Consider the following 20,612-nt stretch of genomic DNA (forward strand, 5'->3'; position numbering starts at 1 on the left):
AATATTTACTTAAACGTGATTAATTTTAATGTAAAAAAACTCAACTCAGTTACGTGAACTGAAACCTCGCTTTAATATGGTTTTGAATATCTTTTCCTAAAGAAACATTGAACATCTAATAATAAAATCAGTGTAAAAACAGGCGAGATCGTTCAGTTTTTGGCAATTTTCTGGTCTTTCGTGGAGGAAAACTGAACGGGTTGAGCATAACACGGCAAAACAAATGAAAAATCTAAAATTTCACACATATTTAGCAGATATTGCGGGTGTAACGAAACGCTTGCGTTCCTAGTTCCAACAGCGCAGTAGTATCTAACAATTCACAACACACAAATCTAAAAGTCAAAGAATGGAATTAAGAAACAAATATTAGGACAAGCTATGCCAGAGTGGCACTAAAAAGAATACAGTAGACACATGAAATTAGTAAAGCAGTATGTAAACATTAACATGACCAGTGATTCCATGTCTATGGTGCAGGGTTGAGTAACCGGATGGTAGCCGGCTAGTGATGGCTATTTAACAGTCTGATGGCCTTGAGAAAGAAGCTGTTTTTCCAGTCTCTGTCCCAGCTTTGATGCACCTGTACTGACCTCATCTTCTGGATGCTAGCGAGGTGAACAGGCCGTGGCTCAGGTGGTTGATGTCCTTGATCTTCTTTTTGGCCTTACTGTGACATCGGGTGCTGTAGGTGTCCTGGGAAGGCAGGCAGTGTACCCCCGGTGATGCGTTGGGCACACTGCCTGCGCCACCCGAGCCACCCTCTGGAGAGCCCTGTGGTTGCGGGCAGTGCAGTTGCCATACCAGGCAGTGATACAGGACAACAGGATGCTCTCAATTGTGCGTCTAAAACTTTGTGAGGGTCTTGGAGGCCAAGCCAAATTTCTTCAGCCTCCTGAGGTTGAAGAGGCGCCTTCACCACACGGTCTGTTTGGTTAGATCATTTCAGAGCGTCAGTGATGTGTACGCCGAGGATCTTGAAGCTTTTCACCTTCCCACTGAGGTCCCGTTGATGTGGATGGGGGTGTGCGCCCTCTGCGGTTTCTTAAAGTCCACAATCAGCTCCTTTGTTTTGTTGACGTTGAGATTATTTTCCTGGCATTACTCTGCCAGGGCCCTCACCTTCTCCCTGTAGGCTGTCTCATCATTGTCAGTGATCAGGCCTACCACCGTTGTGCCGTCAGCAAACTTAATGATGGTGTTGAGTCGTGCTTGGCCACGTAGTCGTAGGTGAACAGGGAGTACAGGAGGGGATTAAGAAAGGACCCGAGGGGCCCCTGTGTTGAGGATCAGCGTGGCAGATGTGTTGTTGCCTACCCTTACCACCTGGAGGCAGCCTGTCAGGGATCCAGTTGCAGAGGGAGGTGTTTAGTACCAGGGTCCTTAGCTTAGTGATGATCTTTGTGGGCACTATGGTGTTGAACGCTGAGCTGTAGTCAATGGCCCTGCAGCTTTGTGATTGCTGACCTGTTTAACCTCTTTGGGATAGGGGGCGGTATTTTCACTTCCGGATGAAAAGCATGCCCAAAGTAAACTGCCTGCTACTCAGGCCCAGAAGCTAGGATATGCATATAATTGGTAGATTTGGATAGAACACTAAAGTTTCTAAAACTGTTACCCCGAGGACAAACCATCCAGGATTTATTTATTTATTTGAGTTCACTGAGTTTTCTATGGGAAACTGGATTTATGAGGCACCTGGTTGCAGTTCCTATGGCTTCCACTAGATGTCAACAGTCTTTAGCAATTGGTTGATGCTTTTCCTTTGAGAAATGAAGAAGTACAGCTATTCAGAATGAGTGTCAAGCAAAGTGGACTCGTTTGGGGCGCGCGACCTGGAGCTCACCCCACTTTCATTTTATCCGCTATTGAACACAGTAAATTCCGTCTTAAATTTTACTGATTATTTACATTTTAGGATACCTAAGGATGGATTAGGAAAGTTGTTTGAAATGTTTGGACAAAGTTTACAGGTAACTTATTAGATAATTTGTAGTCATGTTGGGCGAGTTGGAACCAGTGTTTTTCTGAATCAAACGCGGCAAATAAATGGACATTTTGGGGACATAAAAAAGGAGTTTACTGAACAAAAGGACCATTTGTGATGTTTCTGGGACATATTGGAGTGCCAACAGAAGAAGATCTTCAAAGGTAAGGCATGAATTATATCGTTATTTCTGACTTTCGTGTCGCACCTGCTTGGTTGAAATATGATTTTCATGTGTTTGTATGGTGGGGTGCTGTCCTCAGATAATAGCATGGTTTGCTTTTGCCGTAAAGCCTTTTTGAAATCTGACACGGTGGCTGGATTAACAAGAAGTGAAGCTTTATTTTGGTGTATTGCACTTGTGATTTTATGAAAGTTAAATATTTCTAATAATTTAATTTGAATTTCGCACTCTGCAATTTCACCGGATGTTGTCGAAACGTTCCGCTAGCCGTAACAGGTTTTAAAGGTCTTCCTCACATCGGCTACGGAGAGCGTGATCAGTCATCCGGAACAGCTGGTGAACAGCATATTCCCATGAAAACTGATTGAGAGCAAATGGTTGGTATGCATATACCGCATGGACATTTCACCTGTAAAACTTTGTGCATTTGTCTTACAGTAACATTATACTATTATATTCGGTTCTGTAATGTAGCATACTGGGATCATTATGTGAGATCATGCAGACATTGCAGAGTAGCCTGTTCTCCACGTGTAACGTAGAGCATATACACATTCGCAGAAGGTGATCTGCACATGCGCAGGAGCTTACTAAAAAAGTAAGATCTGCAGACAGACTACTTTATTTGGCACCGAATAAAAAAAAAATTGGTATAGTAAGTACCTATTAAGTTGGAGATGTGCGCCTTATGAATGTGAAAATTAACTGTATTTCACAGAATTTTTACAAAGTTACACTACCCAAACAGAACTCATTTTGTGGACCAACCCATATAGAGACGTTTGGATTTTTTGGGGCAGTTTCCCGGACAAAGATTAAGCCAAGTCTTAAACGAAAAGTCACTTTCAATGGGAGAATCTCTATTAAGCATGCTTTATTTTTAGTGTTACTACAACAGTGACAACACTCGTTTCTCAGCATGACATGTGGGTGAGTGAACCTAACCCATAGGTATAAAAATGATTGATAACTCTAGAACCAGAATTTCAAATGAGGTGTTTCTCTCACCAGTACTATTGGCTACGTCACTGTCGGTGGGGGCGAGGTTGGGCGTGGGCTTGGGGCTGGCCGTCTGGTGGGTCGGGGAGGATGCTGTGTCGCCGTTGACAACAGGGGCGGGGCCGGGGCTGGAGTCGCTGTGGGCAGAGGAGGTGGAGGGACCCTCACTGTCCACCCCGTTATAGGTGGGAGCACATCCTGTACCATTCACTGAGCTGTAGGAGAAGTTTACAATTGTAATCTCTGTATGTGAATAAAATATTTGATATGAAGGTAATGTATTGTATACAGTGCATTCGGAAAGTATTCAGACCCCTTGAGTTTTTCCACTTGTTTTACGTAACAGAATTATTCTTTTTCCCTCAATCTAAACACAATACCCCATAATGACAAAGAAAAATCAGGTTTAGACATTTTTGCAAAAAAAATAAATGGAAATATCATGTAAGTATTCAGATCCTTTACTCAGTTACAGACTTTGGTATGCTTGATATATACTAGCTTGATACACCTGTATTTGGGGAGTTACTCCCATTCTTCTCTGCAGATCCTCTCAAGCTCCGTCAAGTTGGAAGGGAAGAGTCGCTGCACAGCTATTTTCAGGTCTCTCCAGAGATGTTCGGTCAGGTTCAAGTCCGGGCTCTGGCTGGGCCACTCAAGGACTTGTCCTGAAGCCACTCCTGCATTGTCTTGTCTGTGTGCCAATGGTAGTTGTCCTGTTGGAAGGTGAACCTTCGCCCCAGTCTGAGGTCCTAAGCGGTCTGGAGCAGGTTTTCATCAAGGATCTCTGTACTTGGCTCCGTTCAACTTTTCCTCAATCCTGACTAGTCTCCCAGTCACTGCCGCTGAAAAACATCCCCACAGCATGATGCTGCGACCATTATGCTTCACCGTAGGGATGGTGCCTGGTTTCCTCCAGACGCGATGCTTGGTATTCATCAGACTAGAGCCTCTTGTTCCTCATGGTCTGAGTGTCCTTTAGGTGCCCTTTGGCAAATTCCAAGCGGGCTGTCATGTGCCTTTTACTGAGGAGTGGCTTCCGTCTGGCCACTACCATAAGGGCCTGATTGGTGGAGTGCTGCAGAGATGGTTGTCCTTCCGGAAGATTCTCCCATCTCAACAGAGGAACTCAGGAGCTCTGTCAGAGTGACCATTGGGTTCTTGGTCACCTCCCTTCTCCCCCAGATTGCTCAGTTTGCTCAGCTCTAGGAAGAATGTTGGTGGTTCCAAACTTCATCATTCTTAAATGGAAGGAGGCCACTGTTCTTGGGGACCTTCAATGCTGCAGAAACGTTTTGGTACCCTTCCCCAGATCTGTACATCGACACAATCCCATCTCGGAGCTCTACGGACAATTCCTTTGAATTTTGCTCTGACATGTACTGTCACCTTTGGGACCTTATCCACACACCTTTCCAAATCATGTCCAATAAATTGAATGTACCACAGGTGGACTCCAATCAAGATGTGGAAACATCTTAAGGATGATCTATGGAAACAGGATACACCGGAGCTCAATTTCGAGTCTCATAGCAACGTTTCTGAATACTTATGTAAAAATAAGGTATTTCTGTTTACATTTTTTGCAAAAAAAGTTTCTTAAAAACCAGTTTGTGCTTTGTCATTATAGGGTATTGTGCGTAGATAGATAAAAAAAAATACTAATCAATTTTAGAATAAGGCTGTAACAAAACAAAAATGTGGAGAAAGTCAAGGGGTCTGAATACTTTCCGAATGCACTGAAGGTACAAAGACTTCAGGAAAAAAACAGAACAGAGATTTTTTTCAATAAACCTTCAAAGAAATATCAATTAAAATATCAGTACAAATAGTTAGGGCTGGGCAGTATACTGTATTTTACTATACTGTATACCAGTATTGATGAATGGACCAGTTTGAGTTTTTACTTAACCTTTAAAATGTAATTTCCATGTTTGGTTTGTTATATGTAATACACAACTCCAGCCCTTACAGTTTACGCCATTTGATACTGGAGGCATCCCTCTCCTCCTGCATGCCGCTAAACACACCAAGCCGTACCCCGTTACTCAAGGAGAGAGCAGTTGCTCGACCACAGAGCCACGGGCACTGCCATTCACTCAGCATGGTCAGATGAATGCAACCATGTTACTGACATGCTGCTTTCAACAAGCGTTCAATAATTACACAAACTAATAGTGTATCTTCCTGTCAGCAAACTACTGTCTGCTAGTTTGTCTTTTCTTAGCAAGGTGCTGCCACTATATTCCTATTAGAGGATTAGAATAATCATTATATTTTCATGATTCCAATAGTTCAATTAACTAGGCCTAGATGTTTTGCCCGTATCATACTGCGTGGCAGAGTCTAATTGATAATAAAAGTGCAGGAAATGCAGAAATGTATGAAAATGCTGACTGTGTTTGGAGTTGAATTGAACAGTATAAAATGGAGAAAGCCCCATTGAAAATCAGCTATGCATGTGTTGCAACCCTAGGATCATGAACTACTCAAAGCATTTTCCCAACTTTTATTTGAAACATAAAATACCGTAATTTTTTAAAAAATAATAATAATAATAAGTCGTCCATATTGCCCAGCCCTACAAATAGGACACGGCAAATAAGGATGTAATGCCGAGTTCATCATCCACGTGTGCAGAGACAGATCCTATGACCTATGTGATGGTGGGGTTAAACATGGGGGCAGTAGGCTAGACATCATGTGTCAGAAGGAGGCCTCTCTTTTAGACAAACCACCTTGAGACAACACGTCTTCCCACAACACAATGGGGGTGACGAATCACTGTCTGAAAGCACTACTAATGATGGAGTGTGCCTGACAGCACTCTCTATGTAGACTAGTGTGTGTGTGTGTGTGTGTGTGTGAGTGTGTATATGTTATTTTGAGTCTGTTCTAAAAATGTCCATATCTGTTTTCTGGCCAGGATAACAGCATCACCACAGTCCCTCAGAATGGCAAGCAGAAACGTTATTACCTACACTAACCCGCTTCCTGTTTTTCAGGCAGGCCACGCACATGCCGCCAACTCCACTTCCTCTGTGAAGTGCCACAGAAGCATTGATACAGAGTACAGAGGGTATGTGAGTGCATCTGTGTGTGTGAGGGAAGGACTTATGATGCCAGTCTTTCAGAGTGGGAGTAAAGGGAGCCTGGGCGCTCCGCCCTGCGTATGTCCTGTTCTGTACGGGGCACTAGTGACGCAGTCCTTGTTCTGAGAAGAGGCAACGCTTTGTGACATTGAGACTATTGTCATGCAGGGCAGAGGACAAGGGAGAGAGGAAGGGGGCAGGGTGCTATGGTGATGAAACAGGCAAGACTGAAGGAGAGCCTTTGTGTTGGTTAACAAGGTTTCGTCTCTGCACTCACTGACAGACACAGACAGGACAGACGTAACTAGCCTACATGAGGCAGGCACAGCACATTGCGCCACAATGTGGACAACCCAAACACACCACTAACACAATCAGAGTCTGGGCAGTGTTTTTGCTGGAGGTGGGTGGATTCACGCACACCATCCACAGTAGGTTGTGTATACTGTGACAGTCAAGCCTAGTTTAACAGCTGGGAGAAGGGGCACAGGGGCTATAGGAAGTGTAGGAGAGAGGGCGAAAGGGGGGAGACGGAGAGAGGGACAAAGCAAGTGCAAAGGCAGTGTATGCAGTCGTCAGAGGCTGGACGCAGCAGTAACTGCAATGCAGATGAAGTCTGTCTGCCATCTCCTTCACCTCTCGGTCTGAATAAAATGGCCAACATCCACTTCTTGAGGATTCTAATAAAACCCATATTAGCCCTACACTTGTACAGTGTGAGTGAGATAATAAAGATCAGGGTTGTGTGGCTAGGCCTGCATGCAAGCAGTCCTGATTTAGGGACAGAGGGAGAGAGCGGGACAGAACATGTGCAGTCGGAGCTCTGATAAATTACAAGGTGAGAGTTCTAATATCCCAGGCTTCTGAGAACGCTCCAAGAGCCGGACAAATATAGTCCCTACCACAATGATGTAAGGCAGGAAAACTGGGCTCTATCTGTGTGTGTGTGTGTGTGTGTGTGTGTGTGTTAAGACCGCATTGCCTTTCAGCATTGGTTTATGGTTGCCTCCAATATAAGCGGCACCACATTTTCTGCTGATAAAATTCTTTCCGCAGCCATCTAAACCAAATGTTTCTGCTGACTCAGTGCCCCTTCATTCACAACATGGTTTTCTGCCAGGAGTTCTTCTCTTACCTGTTGGGAGCCCTTGGAGTGTCCCCTCCATTTTCATGAATGGCGTCGCCGTTCTGCTGGACTTCTGAAAGAGAGGCGAAGGCACTGTTATCCTAAACAATATTCTACAACTAAACAAAACATGCATGCATACATACTACAAATAAATCCACAAAGATATGACGACAAGCCACACGCATAGTAAAACAGACAGACACACACAGCAGTACTCACTGGTAGAGGTGGCAGCGTTGCCGTTGAGCAGTTGTTCCTGGTTGACGGTCAGACCGTCTAGGAACACGGTCAGCTCTCCCGTAGCAATAACAGCCCCCTTATTGTCCAGCACCAGCTTCAACACCTCCTTCACGTTCTCCACTGAGGGAGGGAGGGGAGACAGGAGGAGACATGGCATGGCAGAGACAGGAGACAGGGGAGAAAGGAGGAGACGGGGACAGGGCATGGCAGAGACAGGAGAGAAAGGAGGAGACGGGGACAGGGCATGGCAGAGACAGGAGACAGGGGAGAAAGGAGGAGACGGGGACAGGGCATGGCAGAGACAGGAGAGAAAGGAGGAGACGGGGACAGGGCATGGCAGAGACAGGAGAGAAAGGAGGAGACGGGGACAGGGCATGGCAGAGACAGGAGAGAAAGGAGGAGATGGGGACAGGGCATGGCAGAGACAGGAGACAGGGGAGAAAGGAGGAGACGGGGACAGGGCATGGCAGAGACAGGAGACAGGAGAGAAAGGAGGAGACGGGGACAGGGCATGGCAGAGACAGGAGACAGGGGAGAAAGGAGGAGACGGGGACAGGGCATGGCAGAGACAGGAGAGAAAGGAGGAGACGGGGACAGGGCATGGCAGAGACAGGAGAGAAAGGAGGAGACGGGGACAGGGCATGGCAGAGACAGGAGAGAAAGGAGGAGACGGGGACAGGGCATGGCAGAGACAGGAGAGAAAGGAGGAGACGGGGACAGGGCATGGCAGAGACAGGAGACAGGGGAGAAAAGGAGGAGACGGGGACAGGGCATGGCAGAGACAGGAGAGAAAGGAGGAGACGGGGACAGGGCATGGCAGAGACAGGAGAGAAAGGAGGAGACGGGGACAGGGCATGGCAGAGACAGGAGACAGGAGAGAAAGGAGGAGACGGGGACAGGGCATGGCAGAGACAGGAGAGAAAAGGAGGAGACGGGGACAGGGCATGGCAGAGACAGGGGAGAAAGGAGGAGACGGGGACAGGGCATGGCAGAGACAGGAGAGAAAGGAGGAGACGGGGACAGGGCATGGCAGAGACAGGAGACAGGGGAGAAAAGGAGGAGACGGGGACAGGGCATGGCAGAGACAGGATGGAAAGAGAACACAGGTATTAGTAACACTCATTAACGAGACAATGTCTGATACTTTCAACTAGGGCCCCAAATACTGTAACAGCATTCTTACTAAACCATTTACTGTGGAATACTGTGCCCAACAGCAGAAAGGCATACTGCAGTTCATCCTGAAGAGTAAGAACAAATTCTTTCTGGGGCAATAATCAGAGCTGATATCCTGTTCAGCTTGTTGCCAATTGACATTGTTCTTGTCAAGGTTAGAACATAAAAAAGGAGGAAAAAGAGTTGAGGCGGGCTGCCAACTACGTACATTTCCTGTCGTGCTGCTCCAAGGCCTGGAGGAGGTCCAGAGTGGCTTTCCCCAGCAGAGCGTCAGCCTTCAGGGTGTGGTGACTCCACACCTTAAAGTCCAGCTGCGTGTGTGGCCTGACATTTCTGCGACAGAGGACAGACTCCACATCAACTACACCGCATGCACACGCACAGAAAGTGACTTGGACACCTGTCAGACTACACAACAGTGTTCATTTCTTATAAAGCAGTACGGTGCGTCCAAGACAAATTTTCCCCTCGGTAGCAATCATGTTTTTCCTTATCGTGTCTTACACCAACTAACCGGTGCCTTCTTTATCCAATTCTTCTGCTATAGAAATAAACTACCAGCACTATTACAGCGCATTCAGTGCTGATATGCTTTTCAGGATGCACAGCATACATTACAAACAGTCAATATCACCATGACTCAATGCAATGACTGTAGGGCCTGTTACCCCACTGATTATTCTATAAGTGGCACCACTGAAGTCAATGGGCAGACAGAAAAAAAAAAAAAGGTTTCCATCCAACCATTTCATGCAGATTAATTTCCCGACAGGAAAGAAAGTCACGACTAGGCTTAAGGAAACAGGGAATGCCGGAACATTTTTATAAAATGTCGACAGACAATTTAATCATTCGACATGGAGGGATTTTTTGGTGTCTGTAAAATTAATTATTCATTATTTTTAATGTGCACTACGTCAACACACACACACACACTTTAATCCCAATAAAATCAGTTAGATGGAAACATGTCTGGTGGGAAAATGTGCATAGCTTTACCCAGATTTCTGAATAGTCGCTTGAAAACCTGTCACCAATTGGATGAAAACCTAGCTACAGACAGCCAACCAGACAGGAAGGATCTTGTGTCTCCTAGCAAGGTGTCACAACCTGGGGTGATATGCAGCATTTGATAATAATAATAATAATAATAATAATAGTTCATGTTTTTCAGCAATCCTTAGAAGGGCTCCCTCATCAATCTGAACATGTCTCCCGTCGTCTGGGCACAGCCACTGACAGCGCTCTAATACAACCAACTCTATACACAGGACACGCTTTAACAGGGAGAGGTCTCAGCGGTCTGTCTGTGGCATACACAACATCTGAAGGGAAGGGAGACTCAGGAGTCCGCCTTGTCGTTACCCTGTTAAGACTTGAAAGAGTTGTGTTTAGTTATTGATTTTAAATCACACCTCCATGCTATGATACTAGGACTAACGCATTGGCCTTTTCCCTTGCCAATTACAATTTCTTAAGCCTTTGGCAAACGCTTGTTTTTGGTCACACTCCCTCTCCCAGACTTCCCTCTTTTCCCCTCTGCAGATCAGACCGGTTAGTATTCCTCACACGGGTCCCCTCCCCCTCAGAGAGACCGAGGGCTGCCTGTGTTTCTATAGACCAGGGTAGTTCTTTATTCTGCAGTCACAGGCAACCAAGAAGAGAGTGCAAGAACGAGAGATAAGAAAACAGAGACGACCAGAAAGCGTACAGAGGCAGATGACGGAAGTAAACAAAAAAATAAAAAAGACAAATAAGGTAGTAAACATCCAGATTGTGCCCCAAATGGCAACCCCTGGCCTAGTCGTTTAGGTCAAAAGTAATGCGCTATATAGGGAATAGAGTGCCATTTGGGACACATCTCCAGTAAATCCTTCTATGAGCTGTTTGATAAATGGAAAAACTGATAGCTAACCAAGTGTGTTTAACCCCAATGCAAATGGTGGCCCTCATCCTGCATTCAAAAAAAAATACAGTGCAATATACCAGCAGTGTTTTGCACTAGTGTCAGCTGTCTACAAACTCACTTTCAGCCAGGTACTTTTTCCACTTAAAGTACCTATTGATAGAACAGGCAATGAAGAAAAACACTCCTGGTTTAACAGTCTGCCCCGCCTCTTGTACATGGGTGTGTGTGTTGTGTGCGCTGGGGCTGGTTGCATCGGAATTTCTTTACATGGTGTGGCAACGACGAGTCAAAATCCACTTAACCCATTGTTTTCTGGCACATTAATTTATAAATTTTCCTGTGCACGGTCCGACATTAACAATGGCCCAGGGGGCCAGTGGATCTCGTTAGTCACTGGCACGACTGGGCAAATAACTTTTCAGCACATTTTTTCATTCCAGTTCAACATCTACCTGCTCTGTCGCGGACTACCATTGGCGACCTCGCGTCTACCATTGAGCAATAGGATTGGCCGTTCATTCAAGCACCACCACGTTCTGTCCCACGAGTCACAACTTCGAGCAGTACATCAGTTGATCATTTCACACAGCACATGCGAGCTGTCCTGAGCAAAAAGAAGCACCCATCAATCTACTCGCTGAGCTTCTTTAAGGGAAAGGGATTTGCAAAACCAAACCTTCAATAATGAACATACTAGCAATATGTACATGTTTGCGAGCCATGACGAGACGTAATAAAGGAATTTGAATGTTGAAAGAACGCCTGGATACAGCCTTTAGCCGTGGTATATTGGCCATATGCCACACCCCCAACATGCCTTATTGCTATTATAAAACTGGTTACTAACGTAATAAAACAGTAAAAGGTTTGTCATACCCGTGGTATACAGTCCGAAATACCCCGGGTTTCAGCCAATGAGCATTCAGAGCTCAAACCCGGTAAATAAATCAATTTCCTGCATAAAAATCTAATCAAATCTTATTGGTCACATACACATATTTAGCAGATTATTGTGGGAGTAGCGAAATGCTTGCGTTCCTAGCTCCAACAGTGCAGTAGTATCTAACAATTCACAATAATATACACAAATCTAAAACTAAAGAATGGAATTAAGAAATATTAAATTGAGCAATGTTGGAGTGGTATTGACTAAAATACAGTAGAATACAGTATATACATATGAGATGAGAAAAGCAGTATGTAAACATTATTAAAGTGACTAGTGTTCCATTAAAGTGGCCAGTGATTCCAAGTCTATGTATATGGGGCAGCAGCAGGGTTGAGTAACCGGGTGGAAGCCGGCTAGTGATGGCTATTTAACAGTCTGATGGCCTTGAGATAGAAGCTGTTTTTCCAGTCTCTGTCCCAGCTTTGATGCACCTGTACTGACCTCATCTTCTGGATGCTAGCGAGGTGAACAGGCCGTGGCTCAGGTGGTTGAGGTCCTTGATCTTCTTTTTGGCCTTACTGTGACATCAGGTGCTGTAGGTGTCCTGGAGGGCGGGTAGTTTGCCCCCAGTGATGCATTGGAAAGAACCGAGCCACCCTCTGGAGAGCCCTGTGTTTGCGGGCGGTGCAGTTGCCGTACCAGGCAGTGATACATCCTGACAGGATTCGCTCAAATTGTGCATCTGTAAAACTGAGGGTTTTAGGGGCTAAGACAAATTTCTTCAGCCTCCAGAGGTTGAAGAGGCACTGTTGCGCCTTCTTCACCACACTGTCTGTTTGGGCGGACCATTTCAGATCGTCAGTGATGTGAAAGCCGAGGAACTTGAAGCTTTTCACCTTCTCCACTGCGGTCCCGTTGTTGTGGATTAGGGCATGCTCCCTCTGCCGTTTCCTGAAGTTGAGTGAGATGTTATTTTCCTGGCGCCACTCTCTCAGGACCCTCACCTCCTCCCTGTAGGCCATCTCGTCATTGTTGGTAATCAGGCCAACTACTGTTGTGTCGTCTGCAAACCTGATAAACTACAGATAAATCCAACAGGAGAATTTGAGTGATAAAAGTTAGACAGAGGATCTCAATCTCTGCGGAAGAAACACTTGGACCAGCTTAAAAACATTTTTTAAATATTAATAATTTAAGTATGCTATTTTCTGGCAATTGTGCCGTTACTATGTGCCAGATATTAAGACAACAAACCATTATAAAATGGCCCATTTATGAGATTATAAAAATTACAAGTCAGAGCACGACAGTATGAGTACTCCCTCTTAGACAAGGTGACTTTAAATCAATATGTCCACCTGTATTTACCCCAACAAATGAAATGCTAATTAGCTGCTAATGTGGCTATCATAAAGAAATACAAATGCAATGATGATCTGGATGAGACTACCGAATCAAGGCAAAGGTAAGAATCTTTGGATTGGCCTCCCAAGTGGCGCAGTGGTCTAAGGCACTGCACCGCTAGCTGTGCCAATTGAGATCCTGGTTCGAGTCCAGGCTCTGTCGCAGCAGGCCGCGACTGGGAGACTCATGGGGCGGAGCACAATTGGCCCAGCATCGTTCGGATTAGGACAATGCTCTAGCGACTCCTGTGACGGGCCGGGCGCAATGCACGCCGACACAGTCACCGGTGTACAGTGTTTCCTCTGACACATTGGTGTGGCTGGCTTAAGCGGGCATTGTGTCAAGAAGCAATGCAGCTTGGTTGGGTTTTGGAGGACGCATGGCTCTCGACCCTCACCTCTCCCGAATCTGTACGGGAGTTGCAGCGATGAGACAATTGGGGAGAAAAAAGGGTAAAAAGTAAAAAAAATTAATTAAAAACATCTCTGGATTATCTATCAAATGTTAGCTAAATATAATAATTAATAAATTGGCAAAATGTATTTACATTTACATGTTAGCAAAGGTGCCAGCTAGAGATGTGCAAGAGCTTGCAGGAAATTGTAGTCTTGCGTGATGTCTACATTGACACCAATTAGCATTTTCGAATCAGAGTAAAGACACAAAAATATTGATAAAAGTCAGCTTGTCCGAGAGATTTACATGATTATCAATCCTACACAAAACACAACCCTTATTTTAAGTGTTTTTAAAATCCCCTACAGGAAAAATGAATGTAACCATTTCCGTGTTTGACCGGTAGGTTTTATGACATCTCCACTGTGGGGCTCTATTGGCATAGGCTACAGCAGGGTTTCCCAAACTCAGTAACCCAAGGGGTTCACGTTTTGGTCTTTGTCATAACACTACACAGCGGATTTCAAATTAAGACAAAAACGTGCACACCTTGAGGTCCTGATGATAGCGCTTGGGAAATGCTGGAATACAGACTAAAATGCCTGCAATTCAACTTTGCCATGGTTTTCTTAGCTAGATGCAGGTAGCCTATAGCCCCTGATAGACCTACATCTCATTTCAGATTCCCTACATGTTGCGAAGGCTAAACGATTTAGCAGCTTGCTTAATTCAAATTGACAAACTAATTCATTCAACATGAATAGTGAGGCAATTTCTAAGTAAGAAGTGATTGTGTTGCCCAATAGCCTGCTGGAATAGGTTAGAGGATGCGTTGCCCAATTGCCTGCTGGAATAGGCTACAGAGGATGCGGTTGTAATTTCAAATCAAATAATATGAACTGAATGTGTTTGTCAACAACAGCCAGTGTTTCTTCTTCTGTAGGCTATTCTGACTGACTTAACATCAATCGAATTTGTCCTAACAACTGATCAGTGATAATTAAATTGTAAGTTAACTAAACATGTCCATTAATATACATAATATAGTTATAGGCTATTTATTAAATCTGTTTACCAGCTCCAGTTAGGCTACACAAGTGGCACAAATTGATTTGCAATGACTCCAGTGATATTGCCATTTTAACATATTTATCAAATGGTAGGCTACAATGGCATATCATTTAATAGGATACTTGGATGGCCAACAGATGCAAATGTATTATTGTCCATGTTTAATGGCATTTTCATTGAGGACTCCCACAATAAACACTTCGCTTGATGCGGCTTTCCATGAGCAAAGTAGACATTAAAATGCCATTTAAACCACCTCCAAGCGGCTTTTTCTAATGTGCTCTAGTGCACCCCTAGTAGTTTTCCAGTACAATCTCACCGTTATGTCTTGATGCATATCAGTTTTAGCGTGTTAATGTTTTATGGAAAAAGGGTTGGAAAGTAATAGGTAATAGTCTCCATAATGACAATCTACAACGGGTAAAAAGTCCTGTCTGCTCCGTCTCCTCTCACGTGACTCAGCCAAAAGTGGAGTCAGCTGCCGACTGCAGCACTCTCAACAAACACTCCTGCACTCACTACCGGATCGTGAAATATATTTTTTTAAGAGAAATGTCATGGCGTTCACCGTGCAACTTAGAAGTAGCCCAAAAACCTGCAACCTATACATCATCACCCGCAACATTGTTTAAAAAAAAAAACTAGCCTAATTTGGTGGGAAAAATCAAGGACATGGCAACCCTGCCTAGCATTCTTTTAGGCTAGCCGACTATAGCCATGTCAATATCTCTTTTTGGAACGTCTGTCTTAAAGGGGCAGCATCCTATTCTCAAATCACATACTAATTTAGAAACTAAAATGAATGCAATTAATACCACAAAGAATAGAGTATTGACTTGCAATGTTAAAGTATACATACATTACATGACCAAAAGTATGTGGACACCTGCTCATCAAACATCATCGGCATTAATATGGAGTTGGTCCCCCATTTGCTGCTGTAACAGCCTCCACTCTTCTGGTAAGGCTTTCCAATAGATGTTGGAACATTGTGCCTGAATGGAAGTAAGTCCCCCCCCCCAGCAATCACATTAGTGAGGTTGGGCACCAGTCAAGTTCTTCAACACCAATCTCGACAAACCATTTCTGGATGGACCTCACTTTGTGGACAGGGGCATTGTCATGCTGAAACAGGAAAGGGCCTAGCCCCAAACTGTTGCCACAAAGTTGGAAGCACAGAATCGTCTAGAATGTCATTGTATGATGTAGCGTTACAATTTCCCTTCACTGGAATTAAGGGGCCTAGCCCAAACCAGACCATTACTCCTCCTACACCAAACTTTACAGTTGGCACTATGTATGCGGGCATGTAGCGTTCTCCTGGCATCCGCCAAACCCAAATTCGGCCGTCGGACTGCCAGATGGCGAAGCGTGATTCATCACTCCAGAGAAGTCCAATGGTGGTGAGCTTACACCACTCCAGCCGACGCTTGGCATTGTGCATGGTGATCTTAGCTTGTGCTGCTATTGTGAAGTGGAAACGTCTAGGAGCAACAATCGCTCAGCCGCAAAGTGGTAGGTCACACAAGCTCACAGAACGGCACCGCCGAGTGCTGAAGCGCTTAAAAATAATCTGCTCTCGGTTGCAACACTCACTACCAAGTTTCAAACTGCCTCTGGAAGAAATGTCAGCAAAATAACTGTTCGTGAAGCTCCCGATGAACAGTTCTTGTGCTGACGTTTCAACCAGAGGCAGTTTGAAACTTGGTAATGAGTGTTGCAACCGAGGGCAGACTATTTTTAAGCACTACGCGCTTCAGCACTTGGCGGTGCTGTTTTGTGAGCTTGTGTGACCATCGTTGCTCCTAGACATTTCCACTTCACAATAACAGCACTTACAGTTGACCGGGGTAGCTCTAGCAGGGGAGAAATTTGACAAACTGACTTGTTGGAAAGGTGGGATACTAAGACTGTGCCATGTTGAAAGTAACTGAGCTCAGTAAGGCCATTCTACTGCCAATGTTTGTACATGGAGGCTGCATGGCTGTGCGCTCAATTATATACACACACACACACACACACACACACACACACACACACACACGTCAGCAACGGGTGTGGCTGAAACAGCCGAATTTGAAGGTGTCCACACACACACACTTTTAAAATAAATAAAAAATAACCTACAGGGGTCCTAAAATTCTATATCAAAAAGCTAAATGATCCATGGTACGACCATCTTAAAACAATTCCATATGTTAGAGCGAGAGCATACAAACCTATAGGCACCGCATGACCCCAATGCATTTAACTACACCATGCCAGGGCCAGCAACAATTCTGTTCGGACCAGTAGATTTTTGGCCAAATGGCTCGACCGGGCCAGTGAGAAAAAAAGTCAACGTTGGACCATGGTGTTCCATAGGCAGCCACGGAGTGGTGGCGCATATCCTGACTGTGCTTTGATTGACGAACAGCAAGCTGGACTAGTTAAAAAAAAATAATAATTAAAAGTTGAAATGACTGAATAAAGTCCATCTCATAAATCCTTACCATTCATAAATCATACAACGTAGTTATATCTCCATGGTATCAATTCAGGACAAGTAAACTAAAGATCCCGTTTGTATTTTCGATATGAAGTCCATAAGGACTTGCGAGACACTAAAGTGAGTGACTCGTCAGTAGCCTATCGAATTGCATCGTTAAGAGAGCTTTTCATTAGGCTCCATAATTTGCATACTGGTAGCCTTTTTTGCTAATTGCCTGCTGTTAAATTAAGGTCAGGAGACTATTACAGGATTCTTTAAAGGCCCTTTGCAATCAAACTTATTTTTGACCTGTGTTTCAGATCATATCGTACAACAGCTGATGAAACCAACACTTAACCTCTAGGCTAGGGGGCAGTATTTTCACGTCCGGATGAAAAGCGTGCCCAAAGTAAACTGCCTGCTACTCAGGCCCAGAAGCTAGGATATGCATATTATTAGTAGATTTGGATAGAAAACTCTGAATGATGTCTGTGAGTATAACAACTTATTTGGCAGGCGAAAACGCCAAGGACAAACCATCCAGGAAAAAAAATAATATTTGAGGTCACTTTTCAATGGGGATATAGATTAAGGCACTTGCAGTTCCTATCGCTTCCACTGGATGTCAACAGTCTTTAGACATTGATTGATGTTTTTCCTTTCAGTAATGAAGAAGTAGGGCAGTTCAGAACGAGGGTCGAGTTAAGTGTACTGTTAGAGGCGCACGACCTGAAAGCTAGCTCCACTTTGTTTTCGTCCTGTATTGAACACAGTTTATCCCACCTAAAATGTTGATTATTTACGTTAAAAAAATACCTAAAGTTGTATTAGGAAAGTTGATTGAAATGTTTGTACAAAGACTACTGGTAACTTATTAGATATTTTGTAGTCATGTTGCGCAAGTTGGAACCGGTGTTTTTCTGGATCAAACGCACCAAGTAAATGGACATAAAACGACGGAATTAAATCGAACAATAAGGACCATTTGTGATGTTTATGGGACATATTGGAGTGCCAACAGAAGAAGCTCGTCAAAGGTAAGGCATGAATTATATCGTTATTTCTGAGTTTTGTGTCACGTCTGGCGGGATGAAATACGATTGTCTGTGTTTGATGGGGTGCTGTCCTCAGATAATAGCATGGTTTGCTTTTGCCGTAAAGCCTTTTTGAAATCTGACACGGTGGCTGGATTAACAAGAAGTGAAGCTTTATTCTGGTGTATTGCACTTGTGATTTTATGAAAGTTAAATATTTCTAATAATTTAATTTGGCGCTCTGCCATGCCACCGGATGTTGTCAAATCGATCCTGTTAACGGGATTTGATCCATAAGAAGCTAACCTGTTCTGTACTGGAATAGGAAAACTAGAGGGAGAAGGAATCTAGACCATTTTTTCCCCCTGCAGGAACCAGGCTACTCATGAGATGTCTGAGCATTTGTGGTAAAACACAAAGAAGATGAGTTTTCTCAAAGGTCTTATTTATCTGTGGGAACCTGGGGGTGGTGCTGAGATGGGAACAGTGTGGATTCATTGGAACACATAGTGAGCTTGTGGAAGAGCGGACTAACGACTAGAAGTCTGAGCAGTCTGAATATCTTTAATACTTAGTCATCCAATCTGGGCAGATGGCCTACAGCACAAGGAAATGACGATGATTGAAAAACCAAAGCAGACATACTGTATCTTTCCTCTGAACACTCTGTTCCCAAAAAGAGCCTGTTGGCTTTATTGTTTTATTTCCCTTGTTGGTGCGGAGGTTTGAACTGTGCTGAAAAGACCCTTCTGTATCTGTTCAGTTGCAACTCTATCAGGAACTGCCTGTAACCTAGCAGCTTTTATGGTTCTCTTGTTTTAATGAGTCAAAGCCAAATGTCAGGCTGTGTTCCAAATGACACCTTATCCTGTATGAATAGTGCACTAGTTTTGACCAGAGCCCTATGGGCCTGCTCAAAAGTAGAGCACTATTAAGGCAAAAGGGTGCCATTTCAAAAACTTGCCCTCAGAAACTCCTTAACCAGGCCACTAATTGCCTTGATGGGGTAATTATCCTCGGACAACAGCCAGGGCTCTGTTTGTTTTTGTGTATGCTACATGTTATAGGAGTAGCTAGCTAGCTGTCTGAAGCTCAGCCGTGGCCTGCAAGTCATAGACCACTGGTTCTAAAACAAGCTCTATTATGGTGGCCTCTGGTACATTCTAATGCTAGATTGTATTTTCAACCAGCAACTGTCATGAAACAACACTGATACCTTTAGATTGAAGCAGCACTACAGAAAACAATTCATACTGAATTGGTCTAACTCTAAAAAGAGTGGGACTTGATTCAGCAAGGAATACAACGTTACTAGAGCATACCAAAAACAGACCACAGTAGGTGATTAAGGTGGTGAGCGAATTAAATGGGCTACTCACGACACACATTAAGAACACACACAGAAGGTAGGGTTCCTTACAGAGTGAGCCGCTCATCCCACTTGGGGTTGGAGGAGCTGTGGGACTTTGCCGTGCGGCGCGACTCCCCTTCCGCTGTCACCTCCACATAGATGGACGTCCCAAACAAGCTCTTCTTCCGCTTGAGTTTGGCACAGGCAACGACGGCATGTAGCTGCGACGTCGGCCCGTGGTTATAGCTACACTCCGTTCTGGAAGAGGCCGTGGCCATGTCATACACCGCAGTGGAAGCCTGAAGACACACACAAAACAAAGGTGGTCAAAACAAGGACAACCTCAAGAAAAGTCACCAGCAATCTAAAACAATGTGATATACAGTGCCTTCGGAAAGTATTCAGCCCCCTTGACTTTATCCCCTTTGTTACGTTACAGGCTTATTGTAAAATTAATTAAATACAACATTTCTCTTCAATCTACACACAATACCCCACAATGAGAATAGGTTTAGACATTTTTGCAAAATTGAACATAACAGAAATACCTTAAGTATTCAGACCCTTTACTATGAGACTTGAAATTGAGCTCAGGTGCATCCTGTTTCCATTGATCATCCTTAAGATGTTTGTACAACTTAATTGGAATCCACTTGTGGTAAACTCAATTGATTGGCCATGATTTGGAATGGCACACACCTCTAGATAACGTGCCACTGTTGACAGTGCATGTCAGAGCAAAAACCAAGCCATGAGGTCGAAGGAATTGTCCATAGAGCTCCGAGACAGGACTGTGTCGAGGCACAGATCTGGGGAAGGGTACCAAAAATATTCAGCAGCATTGAAGGTCCCCGAGAACACAACGGCCTCCATCATTCCTAAATGGAAGAAGTTTGGAACCACCAAGACTCTTCCTAGAGCTGGCCGCCCGGCCAAACAAAGCAATCGGGGGAGAAGGGCCTTGGTCAGGGAGGTGACCAAGAACCCGATGGTCACTGACCGAGCTCCAGAGATCCTCTGTGAAAGTGGGAGAACCTTCCAGAAGGACAACCATCTCTGCATCATTCCACCAATCTGGCATTTACAGTAGTGGCCAGACGGAAGCCACTCCTCAGTAAAAGGCACATGACAGCCCGCTTGGAGTTCGCCGAAACAAGAATCTCTGGTTTGACGAAACCACGATTTAACTCTTTGGCCTGAATGCCAAGTCTGGAGGAAACCTGGCACCATCCCTATGGGTCACCGCATGGTGGTGGCAGCATTATGCTGTGGGGATGTTTT

General features: G+C 44.5%; 1 protein-coding gene across 4 annotated transcripts in view; it reads right to left on the reverse strand.

The window, feature by feature from the left end:
• wwp1 (WW domain containing E3 ubiquitin protein ligase 1) overlaps positions 1 to 20,612 on the reverse strand; it is a 71,032-nt gene that overhangs the window by 19,013 nt on the left and 31,407 nt on the right. For all 4 annotated transcript variants that reach the window (XM_014157445.3, XM_082965649.1, XM_014157443.3 and 1 more), the window contains exons 3-7: positions 19,401 to 19,630; positions 9,016 to 9,140; positions 7,611 to 7,751; positions 7,398 to 7,461; positions 3,180 to 3,385 (exon numbers count right to left, since the gene is read on the reverse strand). In XM_014157445.3, the coding sequence (XP_014012920.2) occupies positions 3,180 to 3,385; positions 7,398 to 7,461; positions 7,611 to 7,751; positions 9,016 to 9,140; positions 19,401 to 19,609 (745 nt within the window). In that variant the 5' untranslated portion in view covers positions 19,610 to 19,630. The remainder of the gene's footprint in view (positions 1 to 3,179; positions 3,386 to 7,397; positions 7,462 to 7,610; positions 7,752 to 9,015; positions 9,141 to 19,400; positions 19,631 to 20,612) is intronic.

This window comes from Salmo salar, chromosome 19 (assembly GCF_965601325.2).
Source record: "Salmo salar chromosome 19, fSalSal1, whole genome shotgun sequence".
Taxonomy (NCBI): domain Eukaryota; kingdom Metazoa; phylum Chordata; class Actinopteri; order Salmoniformes; family Salmonidae; genus Salmo; species Salmo salar.